This window comes from Eubalaena glacialis, chromosome 6, assembly GCF_028564815.1.
Source record: "Eubalaena glacialis isolate mEubGla1 chromosome 6, mEubGla1.1.hap2.+ XY, whole genome shotgun sequence".
NCBI lineage: Eukaryota > Metazoa > Chordata > Mammalia > Artiodactyla > Balaenidae > Eubalaena > Eubalaena glacialis.
Window position 1 is genome coordinate 77,030,131 of NC_083721.1, and position 23,605 is coordinate 77,053,735.

Below are 23,605 nucleotides of genomic sequence, written 5' to 3' on the forward strand. Positions count from 1 at the left end.
TAAATCTTCAAACAGGTTTTGTGCAATGAACTACCTGGGGAGCTGGTGAATTCTGTCACCTGAACTGTTCAAGCAGAAATGTGGACACTGGAATGGACGCTGGCATTCATGGGAAGGTGGGAGTGATGGAAAACCCTACAGGTTGAGGACTAAGGAATAATAATTGCTAACACTATTATAGCACTTATTTTCTATCAAGTTTTTTTTTTTAAACACTCAACAAGGGGTATAGAAGGTAGCTGTTATTATTAACTCTCTCTTAGAGATAGGGAAACTGAGTCACAAAGAGGTTAAGTGATTTGTTCAAGGTCACACAGCTAGTAGGAATTTTCACTGTGGCTGCCTGTTGGTGGTGTCTGTGCTTTTAACCACTTGCTGTATTGCTGTGTCCTCTAAGGACCCTTCTTGCCCTGAAATTCCTGATAGGGTGTAGGGTGGAGTCCGATCCCAATGCCAGCATTCTTTGTATGCATCACTCATGAGACTTCTTCCAAAAGGGCAATGATGGCCTCCGAGAAGGAAGGAAGGAAGGAAGGAAAGGAGAGGAGAGGAGAGGAGAGGGGAGGGGAGGGAAGGGGAGGGGAGAGGAAAGGAAGGGGAGGGAGGGAGGGAGGAAGAAAAGAAAAGAAAAAAGAAAAAGAGAAAGGCAAAGGATGATTGGAAAAAAAAAAAAAATCGAGACCTTTAGACCCAAAGGGAAGCTCCCTGGTCATCTTTGGGGCCAGTTGGCAGAGACAGAGCCTAACAGAATATCGCGTCAAAGTTAAATACCGCTGTTGTTTTGAGAGTTCCCGCCTCATCTGTCTCCTTCTGTAACTCTGGCCGTCCCTTCTGGCCTGCCTTACTCCACCTGCACCTGCCTTCCCGTGGCACCTGTGCTAAGCTTTTCCAGGAGACTGGGAGGCACGGGGACAAACAAGCAGCTGCCAGTTCTCTATTCTGCACCCTCTTCCCCGCCCTGATTTACAGAGGGAGAAAGTGACGCCCAGGGTGGTATGTAACTTACCCAAGGTCACAGAGCCCGGATCAGAAAATCCAGGTGTCCAGACCCCCACCTCAGCGCCCGGCCCATGCCTAGAGACCCCTTCGCTCTCCGCGCTTGAACCCAAGAGCTTTCTTTATTTCACATCCCCGCCTCCCCAGCCCCACCCCCCAGTTCCCCGGAGTCGCTTCTGACGCTCGGCAGCCTCCAGGGTCCAGCCCTTCCAGCCGGATTCCCACGCCGGAGTCGCCCTCGGCCCGCGCGCAGCCAGCGGGAGCGCTGCCTTCCGGTCCGGGAGTCCCTCTCCGCGCCCCGCAGCCCCGCACGGCGGGGGCACAGAGGCGGGCGGGCGGCCAGGGCTCACCGCCCGACGCGGAGAATAGAAACTGAGGGGGTGTCCCGAGCCCCCAGGCCAGAAGGCCAGGGACCCCGGGGACCCCGCCCTCTTCCCTCCCTGCGCCCGCACCTGGAAAGGGGCAGCAACCCACGGTGACGTCCTCCGCGCAGCCGGTGCGCTCACCCTCCAGCCCGCAGCCCCGCCGCCTCCTTCGGGAAGTCCCAAAGTGTCACGGTCGAGCCCGCTGGGGTGTGGCCACGCCTCCCGCTCCCTCAGGGGCTGCCCCCAGCCGGGCGGCCGTTCCTACTTCCCGCCCGGCCCCGGCCCCGCATCCGCTGTGCTCCTGCCCCGGCCCCGGCTCCGGCCCCGCCAAGGTGCGAACCGCTCTCCGCCCGGGACGCACGGACCATGGATTCGGGATCCGGCTTCCCAAGACAGGCCGCCTTTTGGTTGGACAATTAGCGGAGGTGGGCGGGGAGTTGACCATCCCCACACACGCGCTTCTCCATGAAGATTCTTGAGCTTTCTTTGAAGAAAGGAGTGCATATGCTGCAGTGTCTCTGTGGAAGGAGCCTGAGGTCCAGCAACAGCCTAAGTGGTGAGAAAATGTTCCTTGCTTAGCCCTAAACCTGCAGATGCCCACCCCCCTTCCCTCCTCCTCATCCCCTCTCTGCCCCCACCCCCCCACCCTTAATCAGCGCTGTAAGTGATGGAAGGAAGGCGTTTCCTTACTGGGGCGAGATAATGGCCCCGCCGCCGGTTCTGTCTTTGGATTTTTTTTTTTTTTTCTCTCTTTAATCCCTGAAGTCATCCGTGTTTTATAGAACGCTTTCGCTGTCGCCTAGCGCCTGAGCTGGAACCCGCGGGTCTCTTTCCGAGGGGTGCTTACAGTGACCAGCTTTCGCACTTCCTCGCGGCTGTCTCCTTGTGACCTGCGAGGGCGGCGTGCGACTTGGAGTTGCTCAGAGTCTTCTCTTGAGAAGTTGCTTGTGCGTTCGACAGGAGAGGGGACTTTTAAACAGGTGGCTGGCCAGGCAGGTATCTTTTATTTTCTTGCTTTGTCTGGAAAGTAGACATCTGGTCATCGTCAGTGAGTACGTTTTGCCCTGGAGATCAAGCAATTTCTGAACTGATGCTGAAACGGAAGAGTCCCAATTAGGCCTGGGTTTAACCAACTAGGTCCCTCAGGAACAGCTCAGGGAGGGAAAGAAAGAAAATCAGACCCTTTTAATGACCTGCGATATTGAGAAAAACGATTTAAAATTTTAATAAAAAGAAAAGTACAACCAAGTAAGTGTGATACTTTTCTGCTGAAGCCTTGCGGATGAGGCGAGTTGTTTCACCACACTTTCCATTGTCCATCTCTCTTTTTTTTAAAGTGTAAATTCTCTTTAAAGTGGTTTTGTCCAGTAATCTTACAAGTGCTAATCCAGTTTTTGTGTCTTTGGGTTTCTGTTTACAAAATGGGGGTGGGGTGTGAGGCGAGAGGAAAGGCACCCTTATTACGTCTAAACAAATGTCTCTTTGTAAAATAATTTTTTGCTACATAAATTCCAAATAACTTTAATGTTCAAAAATTTAACAATATTATAATAGGCTTCAGGTTTAAAACTTCATATGTTATTCTGGGGGATCTGATTCATTTGCTTAAGTACCTATTTTCAGTCTGTGCGGGAGCTATGAAGATTATATTTGGAAAGATTAGAATATATATAGGTTTCATTCATCCTTTCTAAAACTTCGACTTTCTGCTTACTCACCACTCTAAATGAAAAATAAAACCATTGTAAAAGAACTAATTAGGTAATTTAACTACATGTGAAATATGAGAATATACACTTTTGAAATGAAATCAGCAATGAGATCTCATATTTCTACTTTTGTTCAATTCAGAAGATTATTTAGACATTATCTTTTGCCAGCATATTTGTAAGGGCTGAAATATATCAAATAACTATATTCTAAACTAACATGCTTGATGTTGAAGTTTTATGTTTTGAAAATACGTATTTCAGGAAGCCAGCAGAGATGTATGTTAATATTATTTGTTTTTCCTTGTCTACATTGAGTAAAACATGAATAGATTATAACTTGGATATATGTTTCCTAGATGTGAAAAATTTTAAAGTATGTATGGTGTGTGATAACGACCTCTTGTAAAAATAGTTAACATGTTAATTTACATACAGAGTCAGTCTCTCAAATAGTAACAGATCCAAACAGAAGTAATATGTGTGAGGGAGAAGCATAGGTTGTTGCAAAGTCATGGGACTTAGAGTCAGAAGACCTAGCTATAAAGCAGTCTCAATAAAATTACTAACAATCTTTCAAACTCAGTATTTTCATCTGAAAAAAAAGTGGAAATAATGATAGCTCTAGCCTGTTCCCTGTTTCTTACTGGATCCTAGATTTAACATGTGATCCTATGAAAACTGTTGCACTTTATATACGCATTGTTATTTAGTGGGGTGGTTGGTTATTTTAGGGAACTATCACTGTAGGGGAATTCTTGTAAAATGGTATAGTCACAAGTTGTGAAGATGAAGGTTCCTTTTGAGAGGGTTTTTATGTCATAAGCCTAATATTCTTCACTATTTCAGTAGTGCTTCAATGGCTAAAACGAATAAGAATCATAAAATATACAAAATGATCACTTCCTTTTAGCTTTCATTTTCAAAAGGATTTTTGTTGTTTTATGTAACATTTTCAGTGTTAATGTCAGAAAATTCAAAAAGTTAGTGCTTACCATTAGTTCATTTGTCTTGCAGTACTTAACAAAAGCAATTTGCTAAGTGCCTACTATGTGCAAACGTGTAGGCATTACTACCGTTCACTCAGTATTTTGGGTTCTCCTCTTGGGCATATTGCAGGATGGCATTCTCGCATTCCCTTGAACTTTCGTATGGCTATATGACTTGCATTAACAAATGAAACATGAGCAGAAGTGACATGCCTCACTTCCATGTGGAAGGTTTAATAGCCAGAGCACACTTCACCTTCTGCTGTGACCTTCTGATGATGTTCAAGGTAGTGGTTACTCCATCTGTCTGTGTCCTTGAGTATCTGTAGTAATAGGGCTTTACTATGTGACCCATGATGGGCATTTAGCACAAATGAGAAGTTAAAACTTCTTTTTGTAAGTAACTTAGATTTTTAAGGTTATTTGTTATCTAGCCTATCCTGATCGATATAGTAAGGCAGTACAGTTTAACATAATAAAATTTAATGGAAGATTATTGGGCTCTGTTTAAGGTTCTTTCTAGTCAAACACTTTAATTTCTCTATGATATCATCTGTAGTATATAATGAATTGATGTATTGGTTTCCTTTCCTAATCTTTGAATAATTAGTTTAGCATACTAAAGTATGCGTTTTTGTCATCAAGTAAGTTAGTGCCTGTCCTGAGACTAGTGGGTACATTGCTTCTTAAATGGTATTTATCATTGCCCCAAAGATACAATGAAGCTCCACTGATATTTGAGATTATTCTTTCAAAGTGGTAGTTTAACTGAAAGACCCTTAAGGACTCAGGTGCTCCTTTCTACTTACCCTGCAATGTAGAAACTACCTTTTGATACCCCCAAGTTCCTGGAAAGAAAGAGCTAGCTATATTACCTGAAAAACAGTGCAAATGTGGCAACTCTCACCTCTGCTGCAGTTTTGCTAGACAAAAGAAAATGCAAATAAAATTGTTTCTCTCTCAGCTTATAAACTAAGAGCTGTGTGCCTGTGAAGAAAACCAGGGCAGTACTTTATGGTGAAGGGATTGGGCTGAATGCTCCATCTGGGTCATGGACCAGCAATCCCTTTGCCTGGCTCTGGGTTAAGTAAAGCAAAAGAGAGGAGGGAAGGCAGACTTTTCCAGAAGCCTAGGGTATGTGTGTCATGCCAAATAGCCCTCCACAGCTGGCACCCCTCCCTTCTTCCTGTCTTTATCCCTCTTAGGATAGAAAGTTAAAGAAACATGTCTCTGGCTTCAGGGGTTGCCATTTTTCAATTTAGCAAACACTCTTTGTGGACCGATTGTTGCTAGGCTGTGTGTTAGGCACAGGAGGCCCAGCAGGGAGAGATGTGGACAAGCAAGAGGTACCATACTAGGCAGGATATGATACATGCCAAAAGTGGAGTACCTGGGAGCCTCCATTTATTTCAGTTTAACAATCTCTTACCTGAGTTAATGGTCTATGGTAAGAATCATCTCAAAAAAGGAATAATTAATTCTGCCTGGAATTCGTGTTTATCTCCCTGAGCTTGAAAAAGCATTTAGGATTTCAAAAGGTAGTGCTGGGTGAGGCAGATGGGGGCTGTAATGAAAAGGAATAGTATCTCTGTATATTTTACTGGAAGAATGTATTTGAATAAGACGTAGATATAAAAAAGCAATGTTTTACAAAGAATTAGCCTACAACTCATTAAAGCTTACCCAGCATTGCTCATACTCAGATATCCTGCCTAGTTATCTGTTATACCTCTCCTCTGCCCCTCCTTCAACCTAAGTCCATTTGTTCATAGCCAGATATAACACATCAGCTTCTAAGAAAGGTGCAAGTTTTATTCTCTGGTATTGGAGTTAGAAAGAGACATCCAGGGAGTACTTTTAGATCTGTTCTCTCAATTTCCATGGAATATCTTGAAACAATGAAGCTTTCCTTTGTACAATTTAGTGTATGAAATTGCTACCTTTATGCTGTGTTATTTTCATTGCACAATGTTATGAATGCCATGGCCGAATATTATTTCTAATGCCAGTAAGTGTTGCAGGGTATTTGCATTTCCTAGGGTGAATATCAGAAAGATACTGTGAATCTGCCAAGACAATCTCTCTTGCTGAAATGATCTTTCTTGTTTATACATAAGCTTCTAGTACCGTCCTACCCTCTCCACTCATTACTGTTTATAGAAACGATAGCATTGCAGTTGGTGTCACTGATTGCCCACGTTGCTGCTTCAATGAAGCCAGCTGGGATTCGATTGCATGGTCTTTAAATAAAACTTAGTGGCACAAAATGAATCTCTTTTTTTGAGGGGAGGGGGGTTGTTGCTAGCTGGATCATTCTCTAAGGCACTAATTATTTGCTTAACTTGGAGGAACTTGAGAATCAGTGAATCACCATGTTGGCTCAGTGTCTGACCTTGGCACTGAGGAACTTGTGGGTAGGTAGCGTAGATAAAGTCTTTATGAAGCCATTCTCAAAATGACAGTGATGAACCACTTACCCCCAGCCCATTTTAGCACTCTGTAAGTAGCTCATGGACTGGGGATAGTGAATGTGCCTGTGGTTCCAGCTACCCAAAGACTGGAGCCAGATTAATTGAGAACAGGAATTCCAGGCAGTAATGTTCTGTGCCAGCCTCGTACAAGGGGATGGCCTGGAAATGGTGAGAAACAGAGTGAAAGATTGGTGGTGCATTTTCTTAAACTGCCACAGTATGGAGAGTAAAGAATATCTATCACTACTTTTGGCCTTCGGCTTCCAAACTTCACTACAAGTTAGGCAGGATAGCATTTTTCTTTATAGTTATGTAATACAGATTAGGGAACCAAGCCTTATCCAGGTGAAGATTTATATGTCTATGTAAGTTTATTTTCTCCTGAAAAATTTTAAATTTATAAATGTATCTATATCTATTTAAAATATCTGTGCACTTATGCAAGTGTGTGTGTGTATGTGTGTATCTCTGTGTCTTTGGTTAAATGCATTCAGAATTGTTAATGACAGTTACCTTTAGGGAGTTTGATGGCAGAGACTTGCTTTCTGCTTTACATATTTCTATATTATTTGAATTTTAATGAAAATGTGTTCCCCTTTTAATTTAAAAAACTAGTGATATATATTTTGGATTATGCAGTTTTCTGCTCATAGCAGGAAACTGAAAATGTAAAATCTCTGTAGAATAAGAAAATCACTTATAAAACCATAACCTCAATATAATCCCTTTTATTCTTGGTGTGTGAATTTTAAAAACAAAAGTTATCACATGAAAGTTATATGCTTTGTTTCTTTTCCTATGCACTTAAACAATTATTCTAAATATGGAAAGAGATACTCATATTGAAATATTTGGAAAATACATTTTTCTAAGAGGAATTACAAGAAGCTGTTAATAGTGCTTAGGAGAGAGAGATTTTTGGGACAGTGGGAAAGGAGGGTTCTTTTTAGCTTTGTGCATTTCTGCATTGTTTCTAATGATTTGTACATATTGACTTTATATATGTAAATCAGGATATAGCTGGGTGCGAAATTGTGAACCATTTGTATTTTTTTTTTTAAACTCGTATATATTAAAAAACACTAACAGATAGGTCATTTTGCCAAAAATTCTTCTAAATATGACTTTAAATTATAGAATGACCTCACATATCTATGCTATAATTGTCATCTGCCTACTGTTGGATCACATCCATTTTTCTAAGCCTTTAAATTTTGTTTTAAAAAATTTTTGACGAATATCTTTGTGTAGCAATCTTTGTGTGTGGTGGGCTTAGGGGATGGTAATCAGTGATAACTTTTCTTTCTCCTCCTTCCCTCTACCTTCTACCTTAATCTTGAGTTCGAAACAATTGAGAAAATAAAGTTGTGAAACTGATAGCTATTAATGTATCTGCTTTCTTACTGGATTGCTGGACTATTGAATTAGAGAATGGTCAAAATTGAATTTAACACCAAACTAAATCTTGATGTATGCAAACCACTAGAGGGAAGTTTGGATCTATAGAGCAGGCCCACCTGCTAAGAAATCCGCCTTTACCCCTGCTGAACCCCAGTAGCAGAGCAGAGAGATTTACATTCCATATTTACCTCTAAAGACAGGTCTGGGACCAGAGCTATTTTTGCCTACCCAGAAGCTCAGAATGTGTCCAGCCTGTGAGTAGGCAGATCCACAGAGACAGAGAGAGACCACAGCAGGCTAAGCTTCACTGGCCCCATTTTTTCTCCCCAGACTCACCAATCAGATAAGTTTTTCCTCTTCCTTGGAAAGGAGTGAGAAGGGTGGATGGAAGGGCATGGACTCTCTTACCATTTGTTGGAAAAGGCAAAAGAGCCTCTTTTGTGGACCAAAAGTAAATGAGGAAAGTGGGAGCAAAAATTTATTCTTACAGTGTGTAACTTTCAAAGGCATAACTATTTTTAAGGGTGTTGATATATCCATGTATTCTCCAGTAACTTACACTTTTGACCACCATATAATACTTTCCTGGCTCTGTGTGACTGTGGGCTAGTTCCCTGTGTCTCATATGTAAAATGGGGCTTAACAATAGTTCTGAGTTTATAGGGTTGTTCTGAAGATTAAATGCATTAATATCTGTAAGGTTCTTAGCCTGTGAAAGCCTGAGCACTTGGTATTTAGTATTTCCTGCTCTTCTTTTTCTTGCCTTTTATCCCTCCTGGTGTTATAAAATACCAAATGCATGCTGTTAGTGTGTGATTTATCCCATCTTAGTCTTTCTCTTAATGTAAGGTAAAAAAATGTTCACCATACTAAATCTTAGGATATATCTAAAATTTTGATCTGTATGCTTAACTTTCCTTTATTGTTTAAGACAGGCCTTTATTCTGGTAGAAAGCTATAGGAGTCTGTATCTAGCCAATTTCATTTGTGAAGATTCCAGTTTGTTTTCTTAAAACTAATAATTATCATAATCACAGCATTAAGGAAAATTCTGGATTTTATTTCATCCATAAAATTCTGGATTTTATTTCATCCATAGAAAATGGAATTGCAGAGTAATTTGGCTCTAACAGGTAATTTGGATGATATTCTTTTTTTTTTTTTCTTTTAGTTCCAATAACATTTTATTTAAGGACATGGAATTTGAATTTTATATAATTTTTAAATGACACACAATATTATTATTTTGAATTTTTTCAACTATTTTAAAATGTAAAAACTGTTTTTAGCTCATGGGCAGTACAAAAACAGGCATCAGGCTGGATTTCACTCACAGGCTGTGGTGTGCCGACCCCTGCCATTTCCATTACTCGTCACTATACTCGAAAGTCTGCATGCACCTACACCATTGGCAACACCAGGCATTACCAAACTTTCAAATCTCACCAATTTGACAGGGGAACTTGTATCTTAGTTTGGCTTAGCTTTACTTTGAATAGCTCTTTTTATAAGCGAAGTAAATGATCTTTTATTATTGGGTGATATTCTTTTAGGTGACTTTTGATGACTGAATTTTTGGAATTAAACATAGTAGCACTAACCTTATTCTTAGGAGTTCATGTTGCTTGAGTTTTAACTCTCTGTTGTGTTGGTAGATTATTTAGAAGATCAAAACAGGAAGCAACCAAGAGTCACATTACATTTTAATACTGTAGAATCAGTGTGACTGAAAAAATTCCTGATCTCCTCAGGACTAAGTAAAATCATTTTAATTTATTTTCAAGTCCTGGCAGCTAGGCTCATTCAGTAGATTGCTGTTTTTCCATTCTTTGTTGTGTTTCTCTCACCTGGTAATTTCTAGGAAGTACTGAGGGGTATTGCCACGTTCCACAAACGCGTCCTGGTGTTATTCAACATGTCTGCCAATATTCTTCACTCTGAAACACTGAGATGCGGGAGCTTTGTTACTCTCCTCTTTTCAATTTTAAAGAAAACCAGACTGTGGGTCTTCCGAATAATTGACTGAATACTTGAGGAAAGCAGAGGTGTATAGCAGCGCAGAGAATGGAAATCTAAAGACAGACATTAACTATCACTGCTCCTAAAGTCCATGGGTCATGTCCTTCTTTAGGAGAGCCTCCTGGTCATCTCTATGTAACTCGTAGGCTATCTCTGCATAATGGATATTCTTTGTTTCCCCCAGCATTTAGGAACTACTCCTCCAGGTTCCAGAGAAACAATAAGGTAATTCTCATTCCCCTTCCAAGGCTCATTGATTTTCTTATTGCGGGATGGCTGAGAGTGAAGCATCCATGTGCTTTAGGAGAAACACGCACTCACAGCACAAGACATGGTCTGGCCACTCCTGGTCCAGAAAAAGCAATCATGGTAGTTATCAGCACATTTCCAAATGTTTAGGTTATTCCATTTTAAATAGTACCAGATGAGGTGTACCAGATGTCAGCCCAGGTAGCCTTACACCTTTCTATCATCTATCTTTCAAAGTAGATTGCAAAGAGCATCAGTCCTGCATGATCTCATCTCACAAACTCTTGGGACAAACAAGACAGCTCTTCTAAGAATGAACAGTGATTTTCAAATAGGGCAGCCTAAATGCAGGGGAGAATTCTTTAACTCTGCATGAACTTGGTTCTGTTCAAAATATACCCAATTTAAATTACTGAAAAAAATACATAACATCTCAGATAGAAGCATCTGCTTCAATGGTTGGAGCAGTTTTACAGCGACAGAGACTAGGAAATTGACATATTTGTATGATTAGAAAGGCTCGACAAGGTAGTCTGTCTGAAAGCAAGGTAGTATGTTTCTATGACAAGGGGAAATTCTAATTTTTACCTTAGGGAATACAAATCACTAACACCCCCCTAAAGTGCTATCTATCCAGTTACAAGCATTTTAATGTTCAGCCTCACTACCCTATTGCTTGAAGAGTTGAATATTTTTGGATTTTTAAACCAAAGATATTATGGAACATCACTTCATTTATATGTCTGTTCATGCAGCATTTAATGAGACCCACACTATGTGCCAAGCAGTGGGTCTGCATGAACCCTGTTCTAAAATAACTCATACTTAGATAAGGGAGATAATAACTGAGCACAACTTATCCTAATTAAGGTATCAATGATGTCTAGTGTCTAGGTATAGTGTGTCATTCTTAGTTATCATTGTCATTATTCTAGAAGGGACTGCTATGTGTGTAGTAGAGATAAACTCTCCCCAATATTTTTTTAGGTTATCTTCTCTGATAATTACTGTTTGCTGCTGTGATTGTTTACATGTGCTCTGTTCAAGTTCTAGTTGAGTAGATTGATTGTTAATTTGTTTTCATCAAGCTGGAAATACTCTAGCTGTAGAGTTTACATCAGGCTAACTAGCACCGGATGGATCATCATTATGGTTTTGTTTTCCACGATGCAATACTCTGGATTCTGTTATTTCAACTGAAATTGGAATTGGGAGGGCACAAGAAGGAGAAGGAGATAAAATATATGTAGTTTGTTTTTAAGGTTAAAATACAGAAATGGCCAGAAGATTAATATAACTAACACTAATATACCTAAGACTCAAAATGAGCAAATTATTAACATTATGCGATGTGCATTTCAGATTTTCTTAAAATTAAGAAGTCAAACACGACCGATAAAATTAAAATCACTTAGAACTATCCCCAGCTCTATTCCAGAATCCCTTCCTCCTCAGGGGTAACAACTATAATGACTTTGGTGTGTGTCCCTCCCATTCATATGGGAGGTTCTGTAGAGCTGAAAATAGCCAGCTTCCTCAAAAGATGGAAGTACGTTTCTAAGGCCGACATTAAGACTGATCTTCTTAATTTACTATGTATCATATATGATACTGTTTTGAGTGTTTCTAAGATTTATAGACGAGGTCTTGAACTGTACTTATCTCTCTGCATCTTATTTTTTCACTCAATTATGTGTTTTTGAAATTCATCCCTGTTAAGACAAATGTATCAGGTTCAGAAATATGAAGCTGGGTGTGAGGGAATCTATATTTGTAACTGAAAGCATGGACCATGGAGCCAGGTTGCCTGGGTTTGACCTGGCTCTAAGACTTACTAATTATGTGACCTTGGACAAGTTTCTTAACCCCTCAGGGCCTCACTTTTCTGATTTGTAAAATGGTAATAGCACCTACTTTATTGGGATGTGGTGTGGAGCAAAATGAGTTAATATATTTGAATCTCTTGGAATACTTTCTGACACTTACTAAGTGTAATATAAGTATTTATTATCTGTATGTTCATTTGAGAACGTGTATTGACTTATAGTAGGAGGAGCAACCTTGCTTGGCTAATATTCCCTGATTTTTTTACATCCAGCACCATGCTAACTAGAAAAGAAACCTCTGTGTCCAGGCTTGGATTCCTGTCAGAGGCAATTAGGTATTGAGAATGAGAGGTCACCTAAGCTGGAGAGGTTAGTAAATCACTAAGAAACAGTCATCTTGGGGAGCTGCTATATTTAAAACGGATAACCAATAAAGACCTACTGTATAGCACAGGGAACTCTGCTCAATATTATGTAACGACCTAAATGGGAAAAGAATTTGAAAAAGAATAGATACATGTATATTTATAACTGAATTAGTTTGCTGTACGCCTGAAACTAACATGATGTTGTTAATCAACTATACTCCAATATAAAATAAAAAGTTTAAAAATAAGAGAAACAATCATCTTTTGATTAAGGCTGTTGCACAGTGAACTGGCATCAAAGGAATTTGCAGCATCTGCCTTAGTATTTGGGTGTTTGGTTTGATTGTATCAAACAGATACAGCACTCAGGTGCTACAGAAACACCTGAGAATGGTCTGATGTTCAACCCTATTTCCCTTTGACTGTACGCTACACCGCCCCGCCCCTCTCTTGGGAATTGTAAATTGGTGTACTTTGTCAACCCACCTTTTGAATTGAGAGGAAGTGGTTCTTGGTTGAGCTGGAACTACAGTGAGTGCTTGAGACTGAAGCAAATCCCTCTAGAGATTCAAGAGGAAAAATAAACAAAAGAACAGGTGGAGCTGAGACTGTCTGATGACTTCAGATCTGTGTCAGTCCTACTTTTCAAGCCACCTGGGCCTCCTTAGCACGTTCTGTAGAGCTGAAAATAGCCAGCTTCCTCAAAAGATGGAAGTACGTTTCTAAGGCAGACATTAAGACTGATCTAAGGCTTTGCTCTGATTGATCTCTTCACCTCCTGAAGCTTTTTGGTATGACCAGGTTTCAGTGATTCTAATGAACCTTGTTGTCATCCTCACACCACAGATATTAGGAAGCAAACATAATGCCTGTGTTGTAATCTTCTCACAAGGAGGGACCAATTATCATATTATGCATAGAGCATACGTGACTCAAAATGTAGAATTATAATATTTAGGTCCTAGCAACAATTTTAGGAATTGAATACACACTTTCATTTGACAGTTGAAGAAACAGTCCCAACAAACTTGAGACAGTTATTCAAAACTCCATATCTGTGTGAAGTGGCTGGATCTTTGAATCCAGGACTTTTAACTCTTAGTATATAGAATTTGGACACTAATTTGTAATGTTTCTTTCATTCACTCATTTCATGAACTTAGGCAAGTTTTTTAACCTCTTTGAGCCTCAAAATCCTCATCTCTTGTATAAGGTACATAAAATCCTCCTTGTATCCATCAAAGCACTGTTTGAAATCTAATTGAAATAGTGTGCGTGCTAACTGGCAAAATCTAAAAAGCATAATAGAGATATAACATTTATTATTACTAGTTTATTATATTGGATGCATTTATGACACAAGGCTATATTGGAGATAAAATAAAGCTCCATTTTATATTGCCTTGGAGAGGGAGTTAATGGCAGAAGCCAGTTTTATCAACATGAAATTTATAGCTTCTTTGGCATAAGAATTGTATCTTCCAGTAGCTATCACATCTTGCTGTACATGAATTTTTCTGGTCTACCCTATTTTGATGCTGCTTGAAAAGGATGCTCGTCCCATCAACGGTATGGAACCTTTTCAGTCTGTGTTGTAAAGTGGGACAATATGATAGAGGTTAAGGCATTTTGTTGATTTAACCTTACTTTAAACTCTTTCACCGATGACTACTAACTAGGGTCTTGCAAAGGGTGTGGTAATATATTCCAATATCCAGAGTAACTTCTATTATTGAGGGCTTGTGTCACTTAGTTCTCAGTCAATGGTGAGCAAATATACACTATATTAGAGTTTAATTCCTGGGATCTACAGGCACTTTTGTCTGTGAGGCAGAAAGAGTAAATGAGCTGCTTTTAGGTAATCACATTAATTGACAGCAGCTTCTAATAAAAATAACTTAGCATAGACAGGAGGAAATAATAAAAGCTCATGTGATCACTAGCAATCAGACATATTCTAGACATAATTGGGTTCCTAGTATGTGCTTGGCATTGGGCATATAGAGATAAATCAACTCCTGCCTTAAGTAATTTGTAGTATGGCAAGGGAAAGAAGATATAAGCAAAAAACACATCTTCATGGGTAGGTGCTAGACTAAAGGTAGAAACAATTTATCTTGGAAACAGAGAGAGATGAGAGCAGTTCCTTCTGCTTGGTGATGTGTGTGTGTGTAGTCAGGGAGGCTTATCTGGGAAGGCTTCAGCGGAATATGCTACCAGAGATGCATTTTAAAGAATAAATAGGCATCCACCTTGCATAGAAAATGATGAGGAAGGGCATTTTGGGTAAAGGGGAGAACATGCGCTGAGGCATAGGGCCAAGAAAGAGCATGTGTTTCGGGCTAAATTTGCTCATTCTTTCCTTCATTCTTTCACTCATTTATCAACGACCTGCTCTTTGCCAGGTACTGTTCTAATTGCTGGGGATTCAGTGGTGAGCAAAACAATCTCTATTTTAAGAGCTGACTTTCTGGTGCAGAAGTAAAACAATAAATAAATAAACAACTAACATGCATATAATAGAGTGTCAGGTGGTGGTAAGTGCTATAAAGAGAAGTAAACACATTAAGGGGTTAGAGAGAGAAAGGAAGATGTCTTTAGACACAGAAGTCTTTTCCGAGGGAATGGCTTTTAGGCAGAGACCAAAGGAAGCGAGGGATCAAGCTTGCATTACTCAGGGAAAACTTGCTCTAGCTGGAAAGAGCAGCAAGTGCAAAGATCCTGAAGTAGCAACAGGCTTGACATATTCGAAGATGAGGGAGAAGGGCAGCGTGGCAAGAGCAAGATGAGATGAGGAAAAATGGTCGGAAAGGATATTGTTTATGGTACTGTAGACTGTGGCAAGTATTTTGGAATTTATTTTGAGAGTTATGCAAAGTCATGAAAGGGTTTTGAACAGGAGTGTGAAAAGCCATTTATATTTTAAATGGATCACTCTGGCTGCAGTATGATAGTAGACTGTATCAGGGAGACTGTTTAGGAAGCTATTACAGCATTTCTGGCGAGAGGCTTGGAAGAGAGTCAAAATGTGTTAGGTGGTGAGACGTGGTCTGAATTGGGATATATTTGGAGGTAGAGTTGATAGGGTTTGCTAATTGAGAGAAGGAGAGAAATCAAAGGTGACTCAAGTAATATGCCTGAGCATCTAGGTGAAGAGGGATGTCTTTCATTGAGTTGGGAAACAAAGAAGGGTAGAGTTGCTTTGGGGAGATAAACTCAAGTGTTCTGTTTTGAATATGTTCAAAGTGACATAGAATAAAAGATAAACATTGAATAGAGAGATAAAATTCTGGAATTTAGGGGAGTCCAGAGCTGGAGATATGAATGTATGAATAATCAGCATATAGATGGTGTTTAGAATCCCAGAACTGTGTTCAGTTACATAAAAAATTAGTGTTGGGACTTCCCTGGTGATGCAGTGGTTAAGAATCCACCTGCCAATGCAGGGGACATGGGTTCGAGCCCTGGTCTGGGAAGATCCCACATGCCGTGGAACAACTAAGCCCGTGAGCCACAACTACCGAGCCTGCACTCTAGAGCCCGCAAGCCGCAACTACTGAGCCTGTGTGCCACAACTACTGAAGCCTGTGCACCTAGAGCCCGTGCTCCACAACAAGAGAAGCCATCACAGTGAGAAGCCCGCGCACTGCAGAGTAGTCCCTGCTTGCCACAACTAGAGAAAGCCTGTGTGCAGCAACGAAGACCCAACGCAGCCAAAAATAAATAAATAAATTTATATATATATAAAAAAAGAATTAGTGTTGATACGGAAAAGAAGAGATTTGAGGACTACGCCTGCAGTACTCCTGTACTTAGCCATTAGGAGCTAAATGCTACCAAAGAGACTCAGAAGGACTAGCCTAAGAAGTGGAGGAAATTCAGGAGAGTGTGATAATAGGAGTTAAGTGAAGAAAGTGGCAAGAAAGAATGACCAACTGGGTCACATGCTGATGAGAGATCAGTATGGTGTAGACTGAGAATGGATCTTTAGATTGGGAAATGTGGAGGTCATCCCAAACCTTGGTGAGCGGTTTCAATGGAGAGGTGGGTGTGAAAGTCTGATCGGAATGGGCTCAAGAGACTAGAAGGTGAGAGAGTGGAGAGAATGAACATAAAAGAATCTGCATAGCAGAGGGAGATCAGCTCGGTGCTTTGTGACCACCTAGAGGGGTGGGATAGGGAGGGTGGGAGGGAGACGCAAGAGGGAAGAGATATGGGGACGTATGTATATGTATAACTGATTCACTTTGTTATAAAGCAGAAACTAACACACCACTGTAAAGCAATTATACTCCAATAAAGATGTTAAAAAAAAAAGGGCATTAAACCCTTACAGAAAATAAATAAATAAATAAAATCTTTGCCCTTTTAAAAAAAAAAAGAATCTAAGAATTTTACAGTGAAGTTGTGTGGAGAAATGAGGGAATGTGGGATCAAGGGGAACATTGTCTTTATGAAAATATTATGGCATATTTATTTATATGCTGTTGAGATGATTGACTAGGAAAAGGAAAGCAGTTGTAGGAGAGAGATTGGGAACATTATGAAGATTAATTGGCTTCCCATGATTAACACATTCTAGGCTTGGACCAGATACATCATAGCCGCATCAGACTCTTGTTAAAAAAAGCAGATTGCCTTGTCCTACCCCACACCTCCCATGTGTTAGAAAGGTCCCATGTGCTTATATTTTGTAAAAGCTCCGGTGGTTCTAGTGTGGAGCTAGATTCGGGAAGTTTTGTTTTAGGCAACACAGTGTATTGCAGTGGTGGCAAGGGTCCATTGACTTGGGGTGGTAGAAGGTGGGGCTGTAAATTTTGACTTTTTATAAATCTTTAATCTCTTAGCTTTGGCTTTTCTTGTTTTTGGATTTCCCCTCCTAAGAATGCTCTTAGCATGGAGCACTAGAGGCTGCTAATGGTTTTTTTGGAGCCCATGTGGTTTCTCTATGGTGATATTAATGGAAGTATCTGGCTGTCACAGTCTGTGATTAAAATCACTCTGATTAAGATTTTAAGCAAATAGTTACCCATTGAAAAAGTGATAGTCATACGCTTTCCTCTTTTGGGGGATACACAAAGATATCCATTAGACTGCCAAATCTAGCACAAGCATGTTCAAGAAATTGGGTCAAAGGGGACCATTAAGATTTACACTTGATAAAATATTGAGTCTTAGAACCAAACTAGGTGCTCAGATGCTTGATTGTTTAGGGAGAATAATACTGTGAAGTGAGATTAGATCTGAATCCAAAGGCCTGGGTTATATTTTTGGCTCTGTAATTTACAAACCATATGAATTTTGGGAAGTTTTGTGTGTTCATATGAAAATGAGTGCGCTAGCCTTTCCCTACTTCCATCTTAGAGTTATCAATACAAAGATGAAATGAGTGGAAAACATTTCATGACTATAAAGACTTACAACTGTGTATGTGTGTGTGTGTATGTATATATATATATATAGAGAGAGAGAGAGAGAGAGTATTTGTATGTAGTATATATATAGTTGATGTGAATTGTGAAAAACAGCTTTTATAAACACAATTTTACACTACATGACACAGGTATCTTGGAAAAGTGATCATTCACACCCCATCATCATTTGCGATGCAAAGTAAGGCTGATTAAAATGTATTTGTTTATATATATGTACATACACATATATACTTGCGTATGTAGGTGTATAGCTTTGTTCAGTATTATTTTTGTTCGTTTTCCTCAGAGATTAAGATGATTTTTGAATTATATTTATTGCATTGAATTATATTTTTGAATTACATTTGAATTTATAATTAGAAATGATATGTTAGCCTAAACCCCCAAATTCTTCCCACAGCAGTTTCAGATTTGGAGATAAGCCCTAGAGCTTCACTGGTGCCTGTCTCTGCACTACAACTGTATTTCAGTCCATGCCCCATAAATTTGGGAAAGAAATCACAAATGAGAGAGGGAATAGAATGATACAACAGGTTGTACCATTGTACACCATGCTGGTTACAAGACACTTGAAGGTGGGAAGGAGAAGATTGTATTTGGTCTTGGGTAGCTTGTTTTCCAAGGGATATTATTATACTAGAGTACACACAGGAGATGATGACCAGGGTATGAATAGGGTTTGAAATTGTGACTTAAAAGGATCAGGTAAAGGCCATAAAGATGTTTAGTCTAGAGAAGAGAAGATCAAAGTAGACTATGATATTCTGGTGATTTCAAGGAAGTAGAGGTAGGTTTGATGGATTGAGTTTGAAAGGAAGTGAATGCAGGTATAGAGAACATCCAATGAATACTTTGGCTGCTTATGACTTTCCAGTCACTCACTCTTATTGTACCAGCAGATGCTGCATGACTATTGAGATATTGCAGAGGGATTTGAACATCTAATACGAAGCAGAAATAGATGACCTATGAAGTCTCTTCTAGCTCCAGTACTTTGTGTCAAATCAAAGACTTTATGTGAGGAAGAGCTAGTACATTTTCAGAGCTCTCATGGAGGTTGGGGGAAGGTTACAGAGATGTGAATAATGGTTGGTTATGCTAAGCAGTAGAAAAGATTTTGAATTTAGTTCCAAGGTGCCTAGGAAAACAAAACTTGCCCCTTTGATTCTCAATCTTTAGGTAAATTCCTGAGTACATGTTGTTCTGTCATTGTATTCTGATCCAGGAGTCAGAACTGTGTCACTGTTGTGTAGCTTGGTCTCTACAAAATGACGGGAAAAATAAATGTTAGCTTCTGAATACTCTTCATATCTTCCTTCAATGGGGTGAAATTCACTGTGAAATAATAAAGCTCTTTAACACATAGCTCTGAATAAGTGAATAAATTGAGTGGAAGAAGCAACAATTTAATTTATGGGCCACTTAGTTAACAATAAGTCCGTTTGTCATACTTAACAGCTAACTGTGCTCCTAATGCAGAGTTAATGTTTTGTGCTTTGACTCCTAGATTGATGTTGTTGGAAGGACCCTTAGAGACAATTTAGTCCTTTTACAGATGAGCAAGCTGAGGTTCTAGGAGGGAATGTGCTAAAAGGCACCCAGTCTCACAAGTGAGACTGGGGACCTGGACTCCTGCCATCCATTGTCTGGGGCAGGCTCTAACTCTCCACACTGCCATTTGTCTCCTAGATTTGTAATTCCCATCATCACATGTTGAGACGATTATTTTTCAATTATACTGGAAGTAATTTTATCTTACAGCATCACTTTGTATCTCTACCATCCCAGATATGAATTAGAGTAATCTTTTGGAACTGACCCAGAGGAGATAGCTTCCTTAAAGTGACTTTTCTCACATCTAGTGATATGTCAGGAGCAAATATCAACTATCCCAGTAGCCCAAAACTCTAGAAATTCATGCATTTCCTGTGTAATTTCGCTATAGCTGTGTGCTCCCTGTCGTTATTTTCCTTTAAATCAACACACTTAAGAAAATCAATTTAGCCTTTTCTTGGCAATTATATCTGTAAAATCACAAGTTTAATGTGCTGGGGTTTTTTTCTAATATAAAAATAATTATTTTAATATAATCATCTTATTTTAAAGGTTTCATCTGGATGTCACCTAAAATAATTTTTCATACCATGCTTTGGGGAATATTGAAAAAGTGAACTCTTTCAACAAACTCTCTGCTATGTAATGATGGATGATAGTCATTTCTTCCTCTCCACCCTCCCCATCCCACTACTGATGTCTCAGTAATTTAAGAGAAAGAACGCCAAATCATACCCTCATTCACACAAACACACACACACACACACACACACACACATATTTAAGATTTTTTTTCCTTTCTCATGGAGAAGTAGGGTGGAAAGAATTAAGAAATAATTTGCTAGAAAAATGAATGAATCAGGTTACATTCATACATTAGCTAATGATAGGGATCTCCTGACAAGAAGAGGTGATTAAGAAAGTGTGTGAAATAATTATTTCCTTCCTGCTGAAATATTGATCAGTTGTTTACAAATTCTCATTAGAGGTGTGAGATGTAAATAAAGACTTCTTAGAGTTTTTCTTCCTGTAGTTCCACCAAAAGGTCCACATAAACATAAATAAACACAGCATTGTGAATTCGGTTTTGAGAATTTGAGTTTGTGGTGTGGTTGCTTTTATGTGATGGATGACACCGTTTGGTTTCAGATGATGCTTGGGACAGTCTGTCTCATAAACCTACTTTTTGTGAGTGAGATCAGTTTACCAATGGAGACACCCATATTACTTGAAAGAGAGACTAAAGTCTTGATCCCATTTGAGCCAGAATTTTTCGTTCTAATGAATTAATGCTAATGAATTAATGGTTTTCTAGAATACAGCTTTCCACCCAGTGTGCATAGTTTCTGTACTCCAGTCCTAAGGATCCTTGTCATTTTACTCTAGTGTGGTACAATAATTGTACTTTTCTAGGTGTGCCATATTCACGACATGAAAAAGGCTAGGAAATACTGGACAATGAAGAACAGTACATCTAGTTTGTATAGTGCTTTGGAGTTTAGAAAACACTTATGTGCATCAACTCTCTTGAGACACATAGTGTTTCTGTGAGGCAAACATTATTTTCCCCATATTTCAGGTGAGGAAACTGCAGTTTCGAGAGGTGAAGTTACTTGCATAAATCTCCACAGCTTAAGCAAGTGGCAAGTGAAGATTTGCAAATGTAGTTGTTACATTTTTAATCCAACGAATCTTCTACTACGCTGCAGCTGCCTTCAGAATTTCAAATTTTCATATTATTAGATTATATAAACTCAAAAACACAAACAAATGATCTTTGCTAGATGTATTTCATAAGAAGCTATTTTGAATTAAAACACCATTCAGAGATGTTTCCTGTCCTTTGCATTGAAGGATGGATGACACAGATGTGATCCTTGCCTTCAGGGAGATCACAGTCTTCTGGGGCTGGAGGGAGTTACATATACAAACACTTGAATACAAAGCAGTCTGGCATATGTATTATAAAGTAGGTAGAGACAAAATTCTATGGAGGAATAAGAGAGAAAGAAATTAAATTTAAATAAAGAGGAAACCAGAGAAAGGATTATGGGAGAAATGCAGCTATGTTAATGATTATTTTTGCCCTGGGTATACTTTTTTGTTTGTTTTTGGTTACTTATTTAAATGTTGCATATAGAGAAGTGCATAAATTACAAACATATAACTTGGTATAATTTCACACAGTGAACACACCCATGTAACGATCATGGAGACTAGAAACCAAACATTACCTGCATCCCTGTAACTCTATCTTGTGCCTCCTTCAAGTCCCCAAAGGCAGCAGTTATCTTGCTCTGACACTATAGTTCAGTTTGCCTGTTTTAAAACTTCAAATGAAGTAATACAGTGTATGCTTTTTTAAAATTTCTGTATGCTTTGTTTAATGTTATGTTTGTGAGACTTATACATTGTTGCTTGTAGCTGTAGTTCTAGTTTGCTCTTTTTTTTTTTTTCTTTTGCTGTAAATATACCACATATTTATTATCCATTCTACTGTTGGTGGTCATTTGGGTTGTTTCCAGTTTGTAGTCATTATGAACAGTGCTGCTATGAACAGTCTTGTATCTCTTTTTGTGGACGTATATATGCATTTCTGTTGGGAATAGTCCTAGGAGTGGATTTTCTGAGTCATGGAATATGCCTATGCTAACATAGCTTTTGATGAGGAAAAATAAGGATGACAAAAGACTTCACTGACAGAGGAGGGCTCATTTAGAAAGACCCATGCCTGACGCGCTGCAGAGAGAATTCAGAGTGATGAGCAATTTAGGTGGCAGGAATATACCGTGTTTGAGAGCTATAGTGGAATGTAGATTTGGAGAGAGAGACAAGGAGAAAGGGGATATTTTTGAGAACCCCTGAACTATTTTACAGAAAGATAATTGTATCAGTTAGAAAGGCATTCAGCTGCAAGTCACTGAAAACTTCAGTAAGTGTCTTAATCAGATGGATTGACTTTTCTCAAATACTAAGAAGTCTGGAAGTAGGCTGGCTTTCACTCAAAACTCAACAAAGGCTTTTAGGATCTAGGAGCTGTTTTTGCACTTTGGCATCCTTAGCATGTTACCATTTATATTCTTACTTGCTCTTTATAGTCTTAAGGTAGTTGCTGTAGCTCCAGATATCAAGTCTAAATTCCAAGCAAAGGGTGACAGAATGATGCCAGCCACATCAGTTCTCTTTCTTCAAGGGAGTAAAAGTTTCCCAAACATCCCAGCAAAGACTTCCACCAATTAATAAAAGTGGGTGACCCCTAGCTGAAAGTGAGGCTGGGAAATTGGGGCATAGTACAATATTAAGATTATCTTATATTGGTAACCATCCATTGCCTGAGACTAAGCATATTATTACCCTGAGAACACTGGAACTCTCTTAGCAAAGATGAAATGGATATTAAATAGGCAATTAAATGAGTCTTCCATTGCAATACTGGCCCCAGAGGGAAGAATGGGCTAGGGGATAAAGTTTTATGTAATATACCGTTTTTATTTTCACATGGGATAATTGGACATTTTATAGAGAAAATTAGTATATCATTCCATTTGATGATTTGAAATTCACCAGGGCTTTTTATTATTACTGTTGTTTTTGTTGTTATTATTATTGTCATTCTTGAGATGATGGAGTAAACATAATCAGTTAATATCTCTTAAAGTGATCTTGCCTTTGCAACTTTTCAGTTACATAAAGTGAATTTTTACCAGCTTTTCTAGAATAAAGTGAAACTAAAGAGCAAGCAAGCATTGTGAGCTGCTGCAATTACAGGCAGAGTGGTGTAAAGAGATTTCTGTGATGCATAAATTAAAACATCCCATCATAAGGCTTACAGGTCCAAAACAGCCCCCGTTTGGTCTTTCATGTGACTTTATTTCTATCTCTAACCTGCAGTTGTTGATTTGTGAAAAATTTGTCATGAAATCAGTTGAGTTAGTGCACAGAAGGACAGAACATTGATTCAGATGTTGTTTCAAAAACTCGTATGTATTACCTTAAAAAGAGAAAAATATTCATATGCGGTTCTTTTTGTTTTAAGCAAGTCTTAGAAATCAGGCCAGTCTATAAAATTGGTTTCCTGACAATTTATTTCCTACCAGCAACAAAATGAAGTGCTTATTCAATTAAGGTTCACAAAGCATACTTCTGTTTCTAGAGGTTGTTTGTTCATAATTTTGTTTGGTGACATGGTGGCATTATTAATTAAGCAAGGGGTAGAGTTTTCT

The 23,605-nt window shown here is 39.1% G+C and overlaps 1 protein-coding gene across 1 annotated transcript in view; it reads left to right on the forward strand.

Annotated features, from left to right (window-relative positions):
• Positions 1 to 1,600: 1,600 nt before the first annotated feature.
• The window catches only part of FGF12 (fibroblast growth factor 12), a 364,960-nt gene continuing 342,955 nt past the window's right edge, over positions 1,601 to 23,605 (forward strand). The window contains exon 1 of the mRNA XM_061193267.1: positions 1,601 to 1,917. Coding sequence (XP_061049250.1) covers positions 1,827 to 1,917 — 91 coding nt within the window. The 5' untranslated portion in view covers positions 1,601 to 1,826. The remainder of the gene's footprint in view (positions 1,918 to 23,605) is intronic.